The 21,456-nt window shown below is 34.9% G+C and overlaps 1 protein-coding gene across 2 annotated transcripts in view; it reads right to left on the minus strand.

Moving 5' to 3' along the window:
- Positions 1-1,192: 1,192 nt before the first annotated feature.
- Positions 1,193-21,456, minus strand: part of LOC136027034 (uncharacterized) — a 63,459-nt gene continuing 43,195 nt past the window's right edge. For both annotated transcript variants that reach the window (XM_065703950.1, XM_065703951.1), the window contains exons 9-12: positions 20,225-20,344; positions 15,688-15,877; positions 11,297-11,506; positions 1,193-1,580 (exon numbers count right to left, since the gene is read on the minus strand). In XM_065703950.1, the coding sequence (XP_065560022.1) occupies positions 1,222-1,580; positions 11,297-11,506; positions 15,688-15,877; positions 20,225-20,344 (879 nt within the window). In that variant the 3' untranslated portion in view covers positions 1,193-1,221. The remainder of the gene's footprint in view (positions 1,581-11,296; positions 11,507-15,687; positions 15,878-20,224; positions 20,345-21,456) is intronic.

The raw sequence follows: 21,456 nt of genomic DNA on the forward strand, positions 1-21,456 counted from the left end.
GATATATGATCAATATATCGATCACTGAAAGTTAGTAGGCGTATCAGGGACCCGAACAGATTATATTAGAAATAGTCGCTTCCCCGATTTGACCATCTGGTGATATCGGTTAATTCAGAAAAATTTGAAAAAATGAAGTATTTTTCAACTTACGAACGGGTTATCAGATCTTAAGGAAATTTTATATTTAGAAGGATCTCGTGTCTCAGAGCTCTTATTTTAAATCCCGACCGGATCTGGTGACGCTGGGGGGAGTTGGAGGGGGAAACAGGAAATCTTGGAAAACTCTTAGAGTGAAAAGATCGTAATGAAATTTGGTGGGAAGAAGCCCTTGGCTCTTCCGACCTCGTCACAAGTGCCATATGAGTTCTTGGCTATTGTTATTTTGGGTCATTCCTTTACCGTAAGCGGCCTTAGGGATGGAATAAAAGGAATTGGGTTGTAACTTATACAACTTAGGTCAGTGTTTCCAGCCTTTTTGTGCCGGCACCCATCTTAAAAAAAAATTAGTGTGCCCCCTTTAAAAAAACAAATTTTTGCGTCCCGTTAATTTATCTAAAAATCAATTTCATAAATACTCAACCGATATTATAATTTATTTAATGGGCTACAAAAATAATATACAATATTACGTACGAATATAATATATTTATTATAAGAAATATAATAACAAAACAAAAAAGAATATTTAATTAATACTACTACAGCATACAAATTTAATGCGACGGTTGAGCTTGTTTTTCCCCACAAATTTTCTCAAACCGTAGTATCAATGAAGAAATAGTGGTTCTCAGTTCCTTTTCAATCATTAAGCGAGATCGATACTTTGTTTTTAAGACAGCTACTGTAGAAAAAACAGTTTCACATAGGTAGGATGTTACAAATGGCAATAAAATTTCTAAAGCTTTGTTTGTCATAGTAGGTAAAATTGTCCTTTACTCGTATCCAAAACGTGTGGATTACGTATACTGCTGATTCATTTTAGACACCTATTCGACTTTTTTGGTTTGTATTCGAAAATAATATTTTGGAAACAGCTGCATGCCCCCCTTGCCACAGTCTCGCGCCCCCCCGGGGGGTGCACCCCAAAGGTTGGAAACCACTGACTTGGGTGTTATCTCCATGTTTTTGGTCGTTTTCTTCTTTTTTAAAACTATTCCTTATTTTTCCAAAGTCAACAAGTTAAAACAAATAGCTAACACAGTTTTATTTCAAAGATTTTCATAAATCAACTTTGGGTTTTTTAATGGTAACAAAACAAGCACCATTCCTAGATGGTTCACCACGTCTTGATCCACCAAAAATAACAACCAACATCCCCCTTTCCGCCATGTATTTATAGACCTTCGCTATACTTTTGTCTACCAATTCCAAAAACGAGGGAAAACTTGCCTCGTCATCTCTGTCCAAGGACTCGGCTTTCAAAATATGAGTCAGCGTGAGAAAATAGTTAAGCGATTCCTGCTTTGTTAATCTCAAAGATGTCTGAATGTCGTCGGATTCTATAAACGTATTGGCACTTTTAGTTTGGTTTTTCAATAGGTAGGCTTTGGCAGAAACTTTGTCGGTGATGAGACAGCCTGAAAAAAAACGAAATCAGATTGGAAGCATATAGCACGACACAAAGAGAGGGGATTAACTTATAAGAGTGGAAACTAGCGCTAGTGTCAACAAAAACCATCAACGCCATCTAAAATTTGGCGTCTTGGTATTTCTCAAGCCTTTTATTTGTTTTTCTGTCACAAACTGAGATTAAACACTTATTATTAAACAATTTTTCACACTATTATACAGAAAAAAATGCCAAAAAAAGCCAAACACTAGATGGGGCTGATGTTTTTTTTTTGTCCACACTGGCGCCTGTTCCCGCTCTTATACGTTACCCATTGACAATTATTATCCAGTTTGTCACAAATCAGATGGGAACAATTCAATAAAGACCTTTGATGATAATATCTAATGTTATCTTATGCCATCTACCTTTATGGTCTACTATAAATATAATTAATTTATAATCAAGCAATAATATTTTTTAAGCTTCGTATTGTTTAATTTATTAACATTAGAGCGAGAGTCTTCGTAGATTTGCCATATCCACGTTTATAGCATGTTAAGTAGTATTAAGTAGTAAGTAAGACGGCACTAGGCGTCTTACTTAGACGGCACTAGATGTTTAAGGTTCTAACCGGCAGTGCTGATCACCGTTTCAAGGCCCTTCAGCCAGGAAGTGCAATAGGGGGTAGGGGGCAAGCCATGCTGTGATTTCGCACACCCTTCCTGTTCACCTTCCCCAGACTTCTCCAGATACCCATCTACAGCTGGGTCGATTCTAGCTGAGATTACAGTCACGCCACTGTCCCCCGTCTCAAACCAAACAACTGGCTACGTCTGGGATCAAACCCTGCCCCTTGGACAAGGAATTCTTGTCAAAGAATTCTAATTGCAAATCATTTTTTGACAATTTGGATGGTAATTTTGGGTCAATACTACCCTTCTACCCTTCAACGGCACTATCCTTCTACGGTAACAATTAAAATTCCAATTACAATGAAAATAACGAGTTATTAACAGCGAACAGTATTTATAAAAAACTAATTGTAAATGTAAGAATAATTATAAGGCATTGTTCATAACTACTAAAACTAATCAATAAGAAGTCTAAATTCAAATATCGATAAATCCCGATGATAATAAGATTATATTATAATTAGATGATACTTTTTATAGTAATCTTGCGCCAAGACAATTCTTCAAAAGCAGGTACAATAACAACAAAATATTACTTCATTTCCCGGCCATGGAGTCTTATGGGGGAGATTGCCTTGAAGTAGTTTTTTGTTTATAAAATTTATTGTTAAATAAAGAACTCAGAACTATTTTATAAATGAGACTAAATAAGGAAAACAAGTTTTTTCTTTAATTGCGAGTAAGAAGAAACAGTAGAACCCAAAACGAAAAGAAACTAGACCTGCGTTGCCTGAGCAACGTGAAGTGTTGCGGCAACCTTTCTCCGGCTTCGCCGAATAAAGTGTTGCGAGAGCAACACTTTGGTTTTGTTTCTTTGCTATCGGTTAAATGCTGAAGTTGTCAGCCTATCGATGCTTTTAAAACGTTATGTTCAGATAAGAACGTGATCAGTAATCACATGATCAAAGGCTATTCCTCAGCGTTGAAAAAACAACAATAACAAAAGAATATCGAAAGAAGGGACTAAATTGACTTTGCAGCCAGTTGAACTTTATCCTTTTCAATCGTAGACATCGTGACGGATGAAAACTTGGAACAATATCTTATATTATTTAGTTGGTATTATGAAGCTATCCGTAACTTTTCAGGATTACTAATTATTACGAAACTTCCTCATTGTTTTACGTTATCGTTTGTACCCGTTGCGTAAACACTTAATTCTAGGTTACAGTGAGTAAGGGTTACACTAACTAGCAAAAGCTACAAACCCCTCTTCACTGAAGATGATTGTAGCCTAAAAGACGATTATTACTTACAAGTCCCCTGCATGTCTTACCACTGGAACCAAATTGGTCTTACCATCAAATACACCAGAAACAAATAATAAGTACACCAGCTAGCCAAAGTTGCAAACCCCTTATTGCCGAAGATGATTATGGTCTAACAGCCGACTGTTGCTTACAAGTCCTCTACTTGTCTCATAATTGGTATCGGCCAAAATAAATTCTATCTGTCTTAGTTCAAAAGTTGATTTTTTTTTTGCCGTAGGCCAACTTTTTAGCGTCACCACTTAAAATGGAGCAAAGGATAAGCTCCAATTTCTTTAGCAATGACAGAACTTTTAAAGTTTAAGAGGTACATCTGATAACATTTCTCTACCTCAATCCCAAGTCCGAAAAAACAAATGATAAACCCAGCCGAAATCACGGCAGCACTTTCGGACCCGTGGGAAAATGCCGCTTTTTTGCTTCTGTAAATTTTTCTATTTATCACTCAAAGCACATATATTGGCTGTGGAGCCGGGTAACTGCCGTATATATTTAATTAAATTAAAAAAAACAAGTTTTTTGAAATGAAAGTAAGGAGCGACATTAAAAATTAAAACGGACAGAAATTACTCCGTATATGAAATGGGTCGTCCCCTCTGCAATCCCTCGCTCTTTACGCTAAAGTTTGACTCTTTGCCACAATTCTACTTTTCAAAATAATTAAAAGCTTTAGCGTAAAGTGCGAGGGATTGCGGAGGGGACAACCCATTTCATATACGGAGTAATTTCTGTTCGTTTTAAGTTTTAATGTCGCTCCTTACTTTCATTTCAAAAAACTTGTTTTTTTTATTTAATTTCTGAAAGTTTTTGAATTAATGCATGTCTGATTTTGGCTCTCCGTACATAAATTATTAAAATGAAATTTGCATATTAATTCTTTTTTTGGCTAAATGGCTTTCTCTTAGTTTTGATCAGACGATTTTGAGAAATAAGGGGTGGGGAAGGAGGCCTAGTTGCTCTCCAATTTTTTGGTTACTTAAAAAGGCAACTAGAACTTTTAATTTGTAACGAACGTTTTTATTAGTAAAGAATATACGTAACTTAAGAATTAATTTAAGTAACAAACTTTTATATTCTTATATTTTTGATTATATATATGAGGGGGTTTGTCCCCTCGTTAATACCTCGCTCTTCACACTAAATCTTAAGTTTTGTCCCAATTCTTTAAGAATGACCCCTGAATCAGAAGGGCCGTAGAATAAATAGTTGAAATTACTAAAAATAATTTAGCATAAAGAGCGAAGTATTCATCTCCTCCTAAATACCTCGCTCTTTATGCTAAAGTATTTTTAGAACCCCTCATATGAGTAATAATCTCTGTTAGTTTTAAGTTTTAATGCTTCGCCTTACTTTCAATTGAAAAACCTTTTTCATGTTTATATTTTCATTGTTTTTTTTTGTTTTTTTAATAGTAATGCTAGAAAATCCTGCGCCCTTTTTATTGAATTTTTCTTCCCTCATGAAATGTTCCTCCAAGGAAAGATCCTTGCAAATAGCCCCCTCCCCTGAACCCCACACCCAAACCAAAAAAGAATCCCCCTGAAAACGTCGGTGCACCCGTGATTGGTCTTCCGGCAAAAAATACGAAATCCCACATTTTTGTAGACTGGACCTTAAAATTTTTTCTATAAGGTTGTCTGATCCGCTGAATGCGATGGTGTGATTTTCGTTAAGATCCTATGACTTTTAGGGGGTGTTTCCCCCTATTTTCCAAAATAAGGCAAATTTTCTCAGGCTCGTAAATTTTGATGACAACGACTAAATTTGATGAAACTTATATATTCAATCTCAGCATAAAAATCCGATTCTTTTGATATATATTTTAGCATCGAAATTCCGTTTTTTAGAGTTTCGTTTACTATTGAGCCGGGTTGCTCCTTACTACAGTTCGTTACCACGAATTGTTTGACATATATAGATTTTAGTCCATCTTCAATTTGAAAGTGGTGCCTGCCTCCTTGCCTGCAAGAAAGGAGCTTTCCACTCGAAAGCAGAAACATGGTTTGATGAAACGAGAGCTTGGCTGCACAACTTCAGATACTCCTCTCTGACAAAGGCTATATAACTCCACTTCACTTCGCACACCATAGGCTCTGGCTCGTGGACAAGCAAAATCTATCCTTTTTGGCCCCAAGCAAGAGTTCTGTGGAGCTTTCCAAAATGTAATGTCATATTCATCAATCCGACCCGAGGTCCACACTTTCCGTAAAAACCGCACAGGTTAGACCCTTACCAGTTTCCAGGAATAAGCCGAGATCGGCGGCATAGGAAAAAAAAAAAAAAAACCGGACAAAATCAAAGTGTTGCTCTCGCAACACAATTATTCCACATATGAGGGGGACTACTCCTTCCTCAATCCCCGCCTTTACGCAAAAGTCATCAAGTAATTTAAAAACACTTCTAGTCAAAGTCGACAGGCTTAGTGTTTGAGCAGTCTTTCTTAAAGGATTGTGACAAAAAGCCAAACACAAGTTGAACCTTCAACCCCCAGATACCCAAGATATAAAATCATGTGATAAAATAAACCGTTAGAAGTTATGCTAGCTATGCCTCACAAGTTTCTTCAACCTATCTTTACGTGTTCTTTGTATTTACGCTTTCTAATCATTTTCTACTGCATTACTCAGCAAAACATTTTTGTTAAAACTCAAATGCCTAATCCAAGACAGTGAGTCATTAATTCCGTACCACCATGGGTATTTATATGTAGTTCAAAATGGCTCCCTCAATTTATAGAGGTCAAATACTAGCGGTTTGTACAAGCCTCTCTAATACCATCTTTTTATTAGGAGTGAAGGTAGTCTTTTACTGTGGGGATAAAAAAAGAAGTAAAGTCGTAATTCCTAAGGGTGGCATAGAAAACGGGAGTTTTGTAAAAGAAAAACAGACTCTATAGAATAGAACGAATTGCAACATGGGTATTTTATACAGTTATTGCGAGCTGTAACGTTTGAACATAAGTCGGGTCTTCATTGTGGCTTTTTAGGCGAAGTGGCCCGCGCTTTTTGACTTATCTGGCAGCTTCTGTCCCCATTGGTGTTTTTAAAATGAGGTACGTTTAGGTACTTTTTTGTTGTTGTTGTTTTTTTTTTTTCAGAGAAGACAATTGCTTGAAAAAAAGGCTATTTCCACTTTGAAGGTAGGGTTATGCACGCTCAGGGGCAGTGTCTCTGAACATAAAAGGTATTCAGACAAAGCCCATTCCACTATTTTATATTTTAAAATATATATATATATATATATGTATATATATATATATATATATATATATATATATATATATATATATATATATATATATATATATATATATATATATATATATATATATATATATATATATATTTATACTGTTACAAAGCAAATTTCTTTTCAAAAAATACATTTTTTACAATACTTTAAAAAGAGTATCATTTCTCAGTTAAGTTACATTAGTTAAATCTAATCAATTTAAATTCGATTAATTTAGTGACAGTTCAATTTTTTATAACATAGACTTCTTAGATTCTTGTCACGCAACTAGAGACTACACAGAAGAGAATATCGTCTGCCCAAAACAACAACTGATTTTTCTTAAACGATTGTTTTTGTTACTTTTTTTAATTAAGTGATTTAATTATCATAAATAATCACTAAAAATCACTGCTAACTAGTCATTAGTCACCGACAGCTGGTTAACTGATCACATTAATCAGAAATAGTAAATAAAAAACCACTAATAATAATCTACATAATTAATAATAAATCTTCGGGGATGGTGTCTGAGGCTGGGAGTACTCAACTAGGGTGTTTTTATGTTTTTGACCCCCTCTCCATTCCACAAATAAATCTAATGACAACAGGAAAATTCCTATAATCTTATATATGGGCCTACAGGCAATTTCTTCGAGGATAGTGCCTGAGGCTAAGAGTACTCAACTAGGATGTTTTTATGTTTTTGACCCCCTCTCTATTCCACAAATAAATCTAATGACAACAGGAAAATTCCTATAATTTTATATATGGACCTAAAGGCAATTTCTTCGAGGATAGTGTTTGAGGCTCGGAGTGCTCTACGCGGATCTCTATTTCCACGTTTTACAGGACCACAGTTCGTCTGCTGAAAGCAGTTTTACCGAATATAAAAGTTTTTGTCGAAACTGAGCTACAAACGCTATGGTGTAAAAAGAAATTCTCTTTCGAATGATATAATTAAAATTGCTGTAAGACGTCAGCGCTCTAGCTACAGCCGATTCTGAAATATAAATGTTAAAATCTTCAAACTCATTTTTCTCAGAATTTTGGAAAAACAGATTCGGCAAAACCGCTCTCAGCAGACGAGTTGTGGAATTCTCTCCTAGAGGTCATAAGGGTAGCAGATAATGTTAACCAGTTCAAGAGTAGGTTGAAAGGTTACCCTCTGGGAATTCCTGAAATATTTAGAATAGAATTTGTTTATTTTAATTATTTTTTTCCTTTTTTTCTTTCTTTTTGTAATTTGTTTTTATCGTTTTGTGATTTTTAATTTATAGGTGAATTATGAATATATAGGTTATATGGATGGAAACAACCACCATATAGAACAGCCATCATATACAGCCCATATCCGGGTTTCTCTGATGACTGTTAAAAGATCATGGAAGCGTTGTTTTTACTAATAAATTCATCTTTATCGCTTGACATAAATTTAACGAGCTTGTTTAACGTTTAAAATTAACTATTTTTTTAAATACGAGTTAAAAAGAGAGAAAGACGCTTTTCAACTGCAAATTTCGTAAAAGGTCAAAAATATGCCACGTTATTCTTCTAAGCACAGCAGTCGGCAACCTGCGGCTGGTGAGCCACGTGCAACTTTTTGGTCCTCAAAGTGCTGCTCTTGAGAAACTCTTCGCCAATCTCATTATGTCTCTTCAATACTAGAGCGAGGCAAAAAAAAAAAGTTAAAACCTCTCTTACGAACCCATCATCATGAATCATTGGAAATCGTAGGTCACACAGTTCATATCCGAATTTTCACCCCGACGTATTTATGTTTTGTTATTGGCTTATTTCCAGGAGAATTTGGTATACAGCACGTGGACAATACAGCAGCTCCATTCTCCCACGCATCACACCCCGTCGTGTTATCAAAGTACTTATGAAAGAATATGTGCTTGTAGTTAGGCACCGGCTAACTACAGAAGACAACAACGGCTTAACTAACAAAAAGACATTTCATTTACCATTAATCGATCTCTATCGGATCTAACTGGTTGGTGCGAGGTTGAAAATACACAGATTTGCGTTTAACACTTGGGTTTTTTTTTACAAAAGGCTGTGAGCTGTTGAACACAGGAGTCGGTACCCCCCCCCCCCCCCCTCGAAAAATTGCCTCCTAGGAAATTCTCACTCCCCAGATAAAATTCCCCCGCAAACCAAATTGAGCAGCCATAGAAAGTTAAAAATAAGGGCCTCAAAATGTCGATCAGATGTCCTAAGGGGTAACGAAATGACCAGATATCACAAAAAGTTCTAGGACAGGGGCTGGTTGGTCTCCTATTACTTTGACTTAGAAAAAAAAGACTCAAATATCGATTATACGAGCATCCTCCGAAGTTTCTACGATTACGAGAGAGAGGTAGGCCTCTCTTTACGGAATAAATTCTGCTGTCTTTGGCATTAATTGTTACTCTTTATTTTCATAACACAAGCATGGACCGGGAATGTTCCCGGAAATTCAGAGAGATTAAGTATCAATTTCTTCTCCCCCATCCTCTTCCTTCGAACAAGTTTTGTACTTATCTGAAGACTCAATGAGAGATAACATGGTTTGGCATTGATATTTGGCAACGAGAGTTAAAATACACCCTTTGAGGCATCTGCCCCCCCCCCCACAACTACATAACGATTAGAGAACCTTACTGTGAAGGTTTTAAGCTCTCACATCAACAAAAAATTTGAATGTTTTATTTTTTTACAAACCTCCCACCACCACCACCCCCCCGAAAAAATCACCGATACATTTTTGTAGGTTCTCCCCCCCCCCAAGATCATTAGAGCTCGGAGGTGGAGATACTTTGGCTATGTTCTCCGAAAGCAGGACACTCAGATCTCAAAAGCCACTTTACATTGGCACCCAAATGGAAGTCGAAGGTGGGGAAAACCTCGGAACACTTCGCGTCGAACATACCAATCTGATCTGCACAGTATCGCAGCTTCTCTTCGACCCGATTGGGAAGACATATACGCAGCTGCCCAATGCAGAAAAGATTGGCGAAGTCGCATGGATGCCCTCAGGCGGCACATGCCGGGTCTAAGGTAAGGTTTTTCACCCAGGGATGATCGCATTGAAGCAAGAATCGTACAAGATCGGCAGAGGGCTTGTTCGAACAAAATTTAACATCTTAATGCCCTTTTAAGTGAACAAATATATTGGAGTGCAACTAGCCCCCTTCCCATGCCCATTTTCCCCCATAGAAATCAGACTGAAATTTCGATATAGACATTTCGTTCAGCATTGTTGGAAGGTCAGGTTCTATAAATATGCCTTTGAGGATGACTTAACCCTCCACAGTTCCTAGGGAAAGGCTATAAGTTTTGCAATTTATCCATTGTTTACATCTAGTATTTTTTGTTGAGATACGGACATTTTTTACAGGGGAATTTCCATGGGGATAATTCTCAATGGGGACGGAATTTTCTGGGAGGACTATCCTTGAATTCATAAACAGAATTCTTAGTATTTGTCTTTCTTTCTCTTTAGTTGCAAAATTTTACATATGGAGAGAATGCTAATGATCTTCATACATTTTTCTCGGCAGGTCTCAATCCGAATAGGCTGAAAAAATTAAGCCTTAGACAGATTATCTATATGATTAAATATTTGAAAAACTATCTTACATTTGACTAGACATTTTTAGCTGGAAGTTTGGGTTACAAAGTCGACAATAGGTACAGTTTTATGGATAATATTTTACACCCTTATAGCGGCTTTTTATTGTATATTTTCTGGCGTTAAAAGGTTATTTGGTTCAGAAGGTTTTTTCCTGATATACTGATTTTTTATCATCTTTTTTTTTTATCAGTTAAGTTGTATTTTTTTCTATATTTCTATAGTACTTTCCCTTTTCCTTTTGATTATGTGTGTCCAATTGGTATGACTGATATCAAATCGGTCACTCTCAAGCATTTTTTTGGATTTAGTGCGACTGTTACATTGATTTTGTACGACTATTTGTTAGATTGAGTTTTGTTAATAAAATTGCTTGAATTGAGTTGAATTTAACTAAAAATGTATAAGCCATCTAGTTCCACTACCAGTTTATGGAGTTGCTTCAAGTAGATAAATATGAAAAACATACTGATAAAAGAAATAAAAAAAATAAACTGTCCATAATCAGAAGGCATGGGGGGGGGGGGGGTATTTTCAAAATCAAGTATCTTGGCATTTTTATTCAAAATTTTCAAAAAAAAGTTCCCCTCCCCTAGATTTTAAAAAATACAACTTTTTGTATCTGACTTTTTTTTTAATTCTTCATCCATTTTCAAGAATTGGCGCCCTCGCAGTTGAAGTTCAAAAACTCCAACAACTGTTGCAGGGTACGGATCTCTTAGAATTAAAAAGTTAAAATCAAATTTTTAGAATATCTGGGTAGGAGAATTCGAGGAAATGTAGACACGATACAGAACAATTCTTGCATTATTACCTATGCTTTAGTGCGTTAAAACTTGTGATTTCTGAGATAGGTAATTTTGTATATTTAGGTTCTTAATTCAACTTTTGGTTCAAACTAATATTAATTATTCAAAATTAAGGAACTTACAAGATTTATCACAGCTTTCATAAAATGATAAAAGCTTCGAGTAAAGACAGGTTAAATTCAGTGAATCGTCGGGCAGAGGCGGCCTAGAGACGTTGTCCTGCCCGGCCTGTTGTAACGGAATAGGGAGCTCTCTCCTTTGAAACACCGGTTCACGATCCCTGTAAGTTTTTGGTACATATCCACCAAGAACCACATCACCATAGCTATAATCTAAAATTAAAAAAGAGTTTAATTTCATACATCGTAACACAGAAAAAAGCAAAGAAAAGAAAGCCTGAAATAAAAAAAAAAGGCAAAGAAATCCTGAAATCCACAAAAAGGCAAAGAAATCATGAAATCCACAAAAAGGCAAAGAAATCATGAAATCCAAAAAAAAAACAAAGAAAAGAAATTCTGAGATCCACAAAAAGGTCAAGAAAATCCTGAAACCAAAAATAAGGCAAAGAAATCGTGAAAACCAAAAAAAAAGCAAAGAATAGAAATATTCAAATTCAAAAATAGCAAAAAAATCCTGAAATGAATTCCTGAAAATCCAATAAAAATCAAAGAAAAGAAATCCTTAAATGCAAATAAAGCCAAAGAAAAGAAATCATGAAATCCACAAGAATGACAAGGAAATCATGAAATCTAAAATAAGGCAAAGAAATCCTGAAAACCAAAAACAGGCACAGAAAAGAAATCCTTAAATCCAAAAAAAGCAAAGAAATCCTGAAAAGCAAAAAAAAAGCAAAGAAAAGAAATCCCAAAAAAAGGCAAAGAAAAAAAAATCCTGAAATCCCAGAAAGCGAAGAACTGAAATTCGAAAAAGGGCAAAGAAACCTGAAATCCAAAAATGGACTGAAATATCTTGTTTCTTGGATAGATGAATAATATATATCAAAACAAATTTTTGAGTTAATATATGCCAACCAAATAACTATTTTCTAAAATTTGCTTAGCGTCATCATTTGCCCTGTATCTAAGAATTCCAAATATTGTCCTATCCTCTTTTTTCTTGATTTAAATAAACGAACACGCTTTTCAAATGAGAGTAAAGAGTGACATTAAAAATCAAAAAGAAAAGAATTATCCTGTCCCTGAAGGGAGCTTCACCACCTTTACCCCCCCCCCCCCCCAACATCCCATCCCTCTTTGTACACCAAAGGTTTACTTGAGCTTGACTGAAAAAATTCAATGGGAAAAAAACAGCTGGCGATCGGAAGTCTTTATTAAGGATTGCCTTTCGAAATGTTTCAACTGAATTTTTTTTTATTATATGCCAATACATAAATCTTCCTTTCTCAAGGTATTAAGAAAAAAAATCTTTTAATCATTATTGCTTTTGAGTTTTTATTTGAGCATTCTTTCTCAAAATATTTCAAACTTAAGCCATGGGAATTTCAACAGAATGGCAGCCAAGGGCACAACTGGGAAGGGGGTGGTAGGGGGTTTGTCCAACTTGTAAAAACATAACAAAATGCACATAAACAAATTTTTGAAGTGTTTTTAATTTTATTTTGTACCCCCCCCTCCCAAACAAAATCTTGGATACGGCCCTGATGGCAGCCTCTTCTCTCATATACAGAGTAACTTTAGACCGTATTGTGCTGCATTGTCGCTCTTTATTTTACAATAGATTTTCCTTCAGTTTCTTCAACTCGACAGTAAATTTTCAAAGAATAAGCTACTTCTCCTTTTCTGAACATGTCCAAATCTCTTGTTCCGTCAAAATATTTTAACTTTTCTTGAAATGCTCCCAATTTCTATGTCAAAATCTTCATCCTCCTTCCAAATCTCAGCCAGTCAACAATTGGGCATAATTTTCTCATTTTTGATAGCTAAAGAGTATGAAGCCAAATTCTTAATTGACGCTAGATACGCTGAGTTTACCAGCCACCTTAGTGGTAACTTTCGACAAAACATCACCATATTTACTAACCAGGCACATTTCAAAGCAAATAGTCTTAAATCTCTCTTAATTGGTAAGCTATAAAACAGTACACTAACCCAAAAAAGTTTCTTAAGGTGCCCCAACATTAACTGCTCCCATTTCTCAGTCTATTCCGATCGCTATAACTCTGAAATATTAGAACTACCTTAATTCTTTTCTATGGATTTTAACATATTGCATAACACCTCATGTAGCTTCTCATAATCAAATTGCTGCAAACCTGACATCAAGTAACAATCTTCAATATGCTTACTAAAAAGTTTACGTTTTGCCTTAAGTTTACAACCTATATAATTCCATTCATCTTAATCTGGATTATTAACCTAAAATTTACAAAACTTTTTCCTTGTGAGTTTCCCAAAGTTGTCCCCTCGTAAAAGTTGTTCAAACCGTTGTCCCAAAGTTGTCCACGGTCCGATTTACTTCCTTTCTTGAAAAGCAGTATAACTATCCGAAGACATATTTCAATGACTAGGCTACCTGGCAAATCGAATCAAACATGGATACTATAACTGGCAAGAAATCAGTACGTCCCCATTTCCATACAGGAGTGGGTGTACCACCAAGGCCTAGGGCTGATCTGCCTATCATTCTGTATATGCAACTCCAAACCTCTTACGAGCTTACAGTTTGCAGAAGATCATGTCTACTTTACTAATTGGATACGAAGCCTCAATTTGGATCATTAAGGGAGGCTTTTTAAGTTCTTTTTCGCTCGTCCATCTCTTACCTGTGGTGTATCTAACCATATCTTTGCAAAGAAATATCTTCGGTTTGAATTTTCAGCAAAATTTATCTGGGGTCATTTGCGACTCACTAATATATGCTATGATTTTGCAAACAGAGGGCCGGAGGCAAGAGAAAAGTCAGTGCCACGGGATAGAACTGCCTCTCGAGGAAAGTGAGGGCTATCCAAAAGCCAACTATGCGGGCGCTTTGCTCGACAAAGAACCCGTAATTGTCTATTGGTTTAATGTATACATCAAACAGGGAAAAACATTTAGTTTTTTCTTATTAGATCTAATAAAAAACGAACTACAGTAATTCAGGCAGTAGAGTCATTCAAATATGACATCATACCCCAGAGAAGCAACTGTTCAAAAGATAAACATGTTTTATATTATCTTGTCAAAAGATAAGTGTGCTACATCATCTTATATAAGCAGACTGTGTAAAGTTATATTTTATTTTCATATTATGTTTTGTTACTTATAAAAGGCACTATTTACTTTCAAATAATACCTTTAGCATAAACGTAATTTTCTTTACGATTTAAACAAAAGTTTTTCTCATTTAATTTCTGTTTGTTTTTAATATAATATTCAGGTTAGTTCAAGGACGTCTTATATAAGCAGACTGTGTAAAGTTATATTTTATTTTCATATTATGTTTTGTTACTTATAAAAGGCACTAGATATGGGAATTTACTTTCAAATAATACCTTTAGCATAAATGTAATTTTCTTTACGATTTAAACAAAAGTTTTTGTCATTTAATTTCTGTTTGTTTTTAATATAATATTCAGGTTAGTTCAAGGAAGTTAGCTCCAGGAACAAACAGCTTTTGTAAATTCCAATCTTTCTCATTGGGAACACCATTTAGACACTGAATTCTATGTTCTGCTTCATCGCAATGGCACCCTAGGCCAAAAAAGGTAAGGACGGGTCCTTTTTACCCTCCAAATGACCTCTAACTCACAAAAAAGGCACTGCAGCTCGCAGTTCTATTCATAGTTTTAGGTGGGATGAGAAGGGCCTATACTTCGTCGGGCATGCAGAACTACGTCTGCTATCAATGTTCAATTCAAAATGTTACAACATATCTTTCCTCTAAAGTTTATAAATTAGTCTTTATACCCTAGAATATGACACTGCATACTGTACTGCACTAGAACGGCACTGCATGAATAGAACAAGGAAGGTTTTTAAAACCCTAAATTTTTTCTAAATAAAATTTCCATGCTATTCAAATTCAAAAAAATTATGGCATTTTCCGCTTTTTAATGCAATCCAGTGAGAAATGTTGATTTGAAATCAGTCTTTCTGCAGAAGCCGGGGTCGTTTCTCCGAAATATCTTTCGAAAAACCAAAAATACTCTTAACCAAGATATTCTTACTTAACTGCATACTCCTAATTATTTTTCCCACTTTACATTTATTGCTAGCCTTTCAAGTTGGGAAGGAGACAAACGGGAGACAGACAGCCTTTCTTTAGTTCTGGGCTAGCCTTGGTTTCGTTGCAGATAATCACTTATCTAATACACATAACTAAAAGCTATTTTATCTTCAAAACGTTAGGATACATATTATTTTCCTTGTGCAATGATTTTCGTGTTTTTATGGTTTTTTCGTCTTTTTTATGAAATTTTTTCATATGTTACACTTTTTGAACTGTTTGACAGCCAATTAAGTCAGTAAAAAGGAGAAAGAATACCATATTCCCAAGATTGAATATCACTTACTCATTTGAAGCTTAAGCAAAACAAGCTTCATCGCTGCAATACTGTCCTCAATTGGATCGTGGCCAGAAGTGTGACATTGAATTTTTTCACCAAGAAAAATCTGTGACATGAGAGAAAGCTTAGATTTCCTTTGTCGTTGTCCAGTCAGGTTGAAAATTACGCTCGTGTCAATTACATAAGGATGCATCAACTAGAAAAAAGTTGGCTACGATTCACACGTTCAAAGACTAGAAGCATATATATTTATAGACAAGGAATGGTTGGAGTATTGAGTGACAGATTTGCTTCCTTCCCCCCCCCCCTCTCCAATTGTTTGAGTGCTTCCACGATGTCTTCAATTCCTATATTGCAGCCATCACATCCACAGCTTGGAGGTAAAAAATATAAAGTTTTCAGGAGAGGGAACAATTTAATCTTAGGACCGTTCAAAGAATTATGAATATATACACAGAAAAATATACAATTTATTTTTATAAATACTTCAATTTAAAGGCTAATAGAAAAAAGTAGAAGTTTTACAAGGTATTTCACGCAGCATTTATTAAATAGTCCTAGGAAGTGAACAAAAACTATTTATCCCATTTGGTGATAGATTTTTATGAAAAGATCTTCTTGGGTTATACCATTCGATCAAACAGTTCATGGTAACGAACTGTAGTAAGGAGCGACCCGGCTCAATAGTAACCAAAACTCTAAAAAATGGAATTTTGATACCAATAACTACATAAAAAAAATCGCATTTTAATGCCGATTTCAAATATATAATATCAAAAATATATAATCTTTCATCAAGATTAGTCTGACCTATCAAAAGTTACGAGCCTGAGAAAATTTGCCTCATTTTAGAAAATAGGGGAAAACACCCCCTAAAAGTCATACAATCTTAACGAAAATCACACCATCAGATTCAGCGTATCAGAGAACCTTATTGTAGAAGTTTCAAGCTCCTATCTTCAAAAATGTGGAATTTCGCATTTTTTGCCAGAAGACAAATCACGGATGCGTGTTTATTTGTTTTTTTTTTGTTTTTTTTTTCCCAAGGGGTGATCGTATCGACCCAGTCGTCCTAGAATGTCGCGGGAGGGCTCACTCTAACGGAAATTAAAATTTCTAGTGCCCTTTTTAAGTGACCAAAAAATTGGAGGGCACCTAGGTCCCCTCCCACGCTCATTTTTTCCCAAAAGTTACCGGATCAAAATTCTGAGATAGCCATCTTATTCACCATATTCGAAAAACCTAATAACTATGTCTTTGGGGACGACTTACTACCCCGCAGTCTCCCTGGGAGGGGTTGCAAGTTACAAACTTTGACCTGTGTTTACATATAGTAATGGTTACTGGGAAGTGTACGGACATTTCAGGGAGATTTTTTTTGGTTTGGGAGAGAGAGTTGAGGTGGGGGGGGGGTACGCGGGAGGATCTTTTCATGGAAAAACTTCTCATGGGGGAAAAGACTTTCAATGAAGGGGGCACAGGATTTTTTGCATTATTTAAAAAAACAAGGAAAAACTAAATATGAAAAGTTTTTTCTACTAAAAGTGAGGAGCAGCATTAAAACTTAAAACGAGGAGAAATTATTGTGCATATGAGGGGTTTACCTCCTCGTAATACCTCGCTCTTTACGCGAAAGTATTTTTAGTAATTTCAACTATTTATTCTACGACCTTTGTGATTCAAGGGTCATTCTTAAGGAATTGGGACAGAATTTAAGCTTTAGTGTAAAGAGCGAGGTATCGACGAGGGGTGAACTCCCTCATATACGCAATAAAAATATACGAATATAAAAGTTCGTTACGTAAGTTAATTCGTAAATTACGTATATTTTTTACTAATGAAAATGTTCGTAAAACAATTAAAAATTCTAGTTGCCTTTTTAAGTAATAAAAAAATTAGAGGGCAGCTAGGCTTTCTCCCTCTCTCCTTTTTTCTCAAAATCTTCCGATTAAAACTATGAGAAAGCCATTTAGCCAAAAAGAAAATTAATATGCAAATTTCGTTTTAATTATTTATGTGCGGAGAGCCAAGATCAAAACATGCATGAATTAAAAAACGTCCAGAAATTAAATAAAAAAAACAAATTTTTTTTAAATGAAAGTAAGGAGCTACCTTAAAACTTAAAACGAGCAGAAATTACTCCGTATATGAAAGGGGCTTTTCTTCCTCAACGCCCCGCTCTTTACGCTAAAGTTTTTTCCTTTTTTAAAAAGTAGAGCTAAGAGAAAGAGTCAAACTTTAGCGTACAGAGGGAGGCGTTGAGGAGGAAAAGCCCCTTTCATATACGGAGTAATTTCTGTTCGTTTTAAGTTTTAATGTCGCTCCTTACTTTCATTTAAAAAAAAAACTTGTTTTTTTATTTAATACAGACTAAAGACACACTTGGAAAGACCAAAAACTAAATTTCCCCAAAATTTGACACGATGATCTTTCAAAAAGAAGGACATGCAGTACGACCGAATTAAATTTTACTCATTTTCCCGTCCCCCTCAGAAGTAACCCTAAAAAACGTGTTATTGTGTTTAGGTGTCATGCTTGAAACCTAAAAGTCGAAAAAGAGGAATAAGTACAAACATAGCCTACATCCAAAGGCTATGTTCGCTTCATCGGGAGAAAAATTCCCTTGCATCAGCCACCTTTTAGAACACAATCTCAGTTGGACGCGCTATTTTCAGAGCATTTCTATTAGTCCAGCAGAGGTCACTATAATGATATCCCTTTACCAAGACATTACCCTTTGCTACAGATTTGTTGCCCAGTTAGGCTTGCCTAACAAATAGGCACTGCACAAAAAAAAGAAAAAAAAAGAAAAAAGGAAGAAATGAGGTGCAAGATAGATAAAAGAACAAGCAAAAAAATCATTTGTCTTGCTTTACAAATTGAGCAATTTATAAATGCAATTGATGAGATTCCTGGGAAATAAACGGAGAATCTGTTAAAAATAGTAAGCCTAACAAATAGGTGAAAAACAGTTACCTAACAAATAGGCACTGCACAAAAAAAAAGGAAGAAACGAGGTGCAAGATAGATAAAAAAAAACAAGCAAAAAAATCATTTGTCTTGCTTTACAAATTGAGCAATTTATAAATGCAATTGATGAGATTCCTGGGAAGTAAACGGAGAACCTATTAAAAATAGTAACTCCAATAAGAAGCTGCGTAAAAAAAAACGAAAAAGAAAAAAAGGGAAAATATCTATTTACCTGTGCCCTCTTTTGACTTGCTGTTTAGCATATAATTCAATTAGAGAATGTTAAAAAGAAATTTTTATTCAAAAATCATAATAATAATAACAACGAAAAAAAAATTATGCAAGGACTAGACTTTTTACGTAAAAATATCTGTAAAAATATACATTTTTACGCAAAATGTAAAAATTTCGTAGAATTTTCTTTGGAAGACCCATAGGAATTTTTGCATGAATCTATGGGTCCACTCCAAACAAAAATTGTGAAACATAAGATGATGGAACGCAAACCAAATAAAAGAATGAGGTAATATTAACATTAATAAAAGACATAATTCTTTTTAAGGCCAACCCTTACACTCAAAAATAGTTTGAAAATTAAATTGTACAAATACCAAAACTGCCAATAAAAACAAAGAGTCTATTTAAACCCAGAACCCTACCGCCAAACATGCCATTCAAAGTCAGAATTGGTTCAAATGGTTCAATTAGGTTAATTGGTGTATTGAAAGAATTTGACACAATCAAATCCACAGAAAAAGCAGGATCCCCATAACAAATTTAGAATCGAAAGGATATATATATATATACATATATATATATATATATATATATATATATATATATATATATATATATATATATATATATATATATATATATACTATACTAAAAGATATAGCTAAAAGTTCCTATTGAAACATAGTAAAAGATTGGATTTTGAAAAGTAGTGATAAGAAGTATGACGTTGCATTATGTGTATTTCCTATAAGTAATTAGAAATTGAAATATATTATAAATATATCTTTTTATTAAGATTGTTTTTGCCTTCAATATATGATTACTTATAATTCAGCAGAAACACGAACTGATGAAACTATTTAAGCATATATACTACTACTACTACCATTACTAACAATTCACTGAAGCACCAAGGCGCCTGAGGCCAACACAGGTACGCACGCTCCTCCTCCATCCCAATCTATTCAACCCCTCCCTCTTTACACCTTCTCAAGGAGTTCCAAGATGTTTCATGTATAAGGATATATGAAACATATTATATGTTTTATGAAAACATATTGTGAAAGAATTGCTAGTTTCGATAGCTGAAGAATAAAAATTAATGTTAGTTGGGCTTATCTATGCATTTGTTTTACGAATCCATACTTTAATCGAACTAAAACTAAATGAACAATGTTAAAACAGAGATATTATACAAAATTTCTTTGAAAATAAAACATAATTTAGTGCACAAATTAGCCCAAACACAAGTGTTGAAATTTTTTCAATAGCCGTATCAGTACTTCGATGTCTAAACAAGTCCGAATGGAGACATAATGAGAAAATTTTAATTTACCTTCATTGCCGCAAGATCACCACCTAGAGATTGTCCAATGAGAATGGCGTCTGGAGGTAAAATATTTATTAATTCTTCTTGCACTTCAGCCGCTGTCTTTTTTACATCTTGTAGCAACGCCTAGAACAGAATTTTTACTAACAGACTTAAATTGCAAGCAGTACAAAAAACGCGGTTGAATCCCGCTTTCTAGAGCTATAATGAAAAAAGGTTGAGATGGCTAGGGCACGCTCTGCAGATGAAGGATGACATATTGCCGAAGATTGTCCTGTTCGGCAAGCTGTCTAGGGCTAAACATAAAGCAGGTTGTCCTCGTCTGGGGTGGGAGGATGTCATAAAGAATGATTTAAAGGAAATGGGAACGTTCTGGGAGGGTGTACAAAGGGTGTTTTCAATAGATTGGGATGGAGGAAGAGCGTGAGTAGCTGTGTTGGCCTCAGGCGGTTCGGTGCTGTGGTGAGTGTAGCAGTAATTTGTAAGCTTGGAGTGGCTATGACATACTTTATGACTTTTAATAAAGATTTTATGTGTTACGACTGCTTCATGGCTTCATTTTAAATATCAAAAGTTTAAATTTTTCTGGATTAACATTTCCGTTTCTCCGAGTGGGAGGAATTTATCTTATTTTTAAGCAATTCTTATTTTAAAAAACTAATAGATGTTATTGTCTTTTTCTTTCAACTTCTTCATGATCAGGGATATCTCTAGTACAGGCAACTAAATATAAAAAGGCTTGTCTTCAAATCTGCAAAAAGTGAACAAAAGGTTATTTCACTGTTACCTAGAAAAATTTAAGTTTTGCAAGAGTAAAAAGAATATATAAATAAATAAATGAAAGCAATGATTGATGTCTTGTATTCATTTAGTACTGGTCGACTATTTTTGACTTTTGATATCTTTTCCTTCTTTATCCCGTGTATTTCGAATTTTTTATCACGGAAATAAAGTAACGAAATCAATAGCCAATGTTATATTTTTCCAACCTCCTCAAACTCAGGGATAGCTTTCCTTCAAACAGGTAAATACGAACTGATTATAAAGCAACGATGATCTTAGCGTCTATTTCATATTTCTTGCTATTTAAAAAAATACAATTTGTTTTTAATTATCTTCATAATTTTTGGAATTATGACATTCCTTTCTTCTGACGTCACACATTTCAACTAAAATATAAACCCATGGATTCATTTGGTGTTTTACAGACGAAATGGAAGCCATTTCGCTTCCGTTTC

Source organism: Artemia franciscana, chromosome 5, assembly GCF_032884065.1.
Source record: "Artemia franciscana chromosome 5, ASM3288406v1, whole genome shotgun sequence".
Classification (NCBI taxonomy): domain Eukaryota; kingdom Metazoa; phylum Arthropoda; class Branchiopoda; order Anostraca; family Artemiidae; genus Artemia; species Artemia franciscana.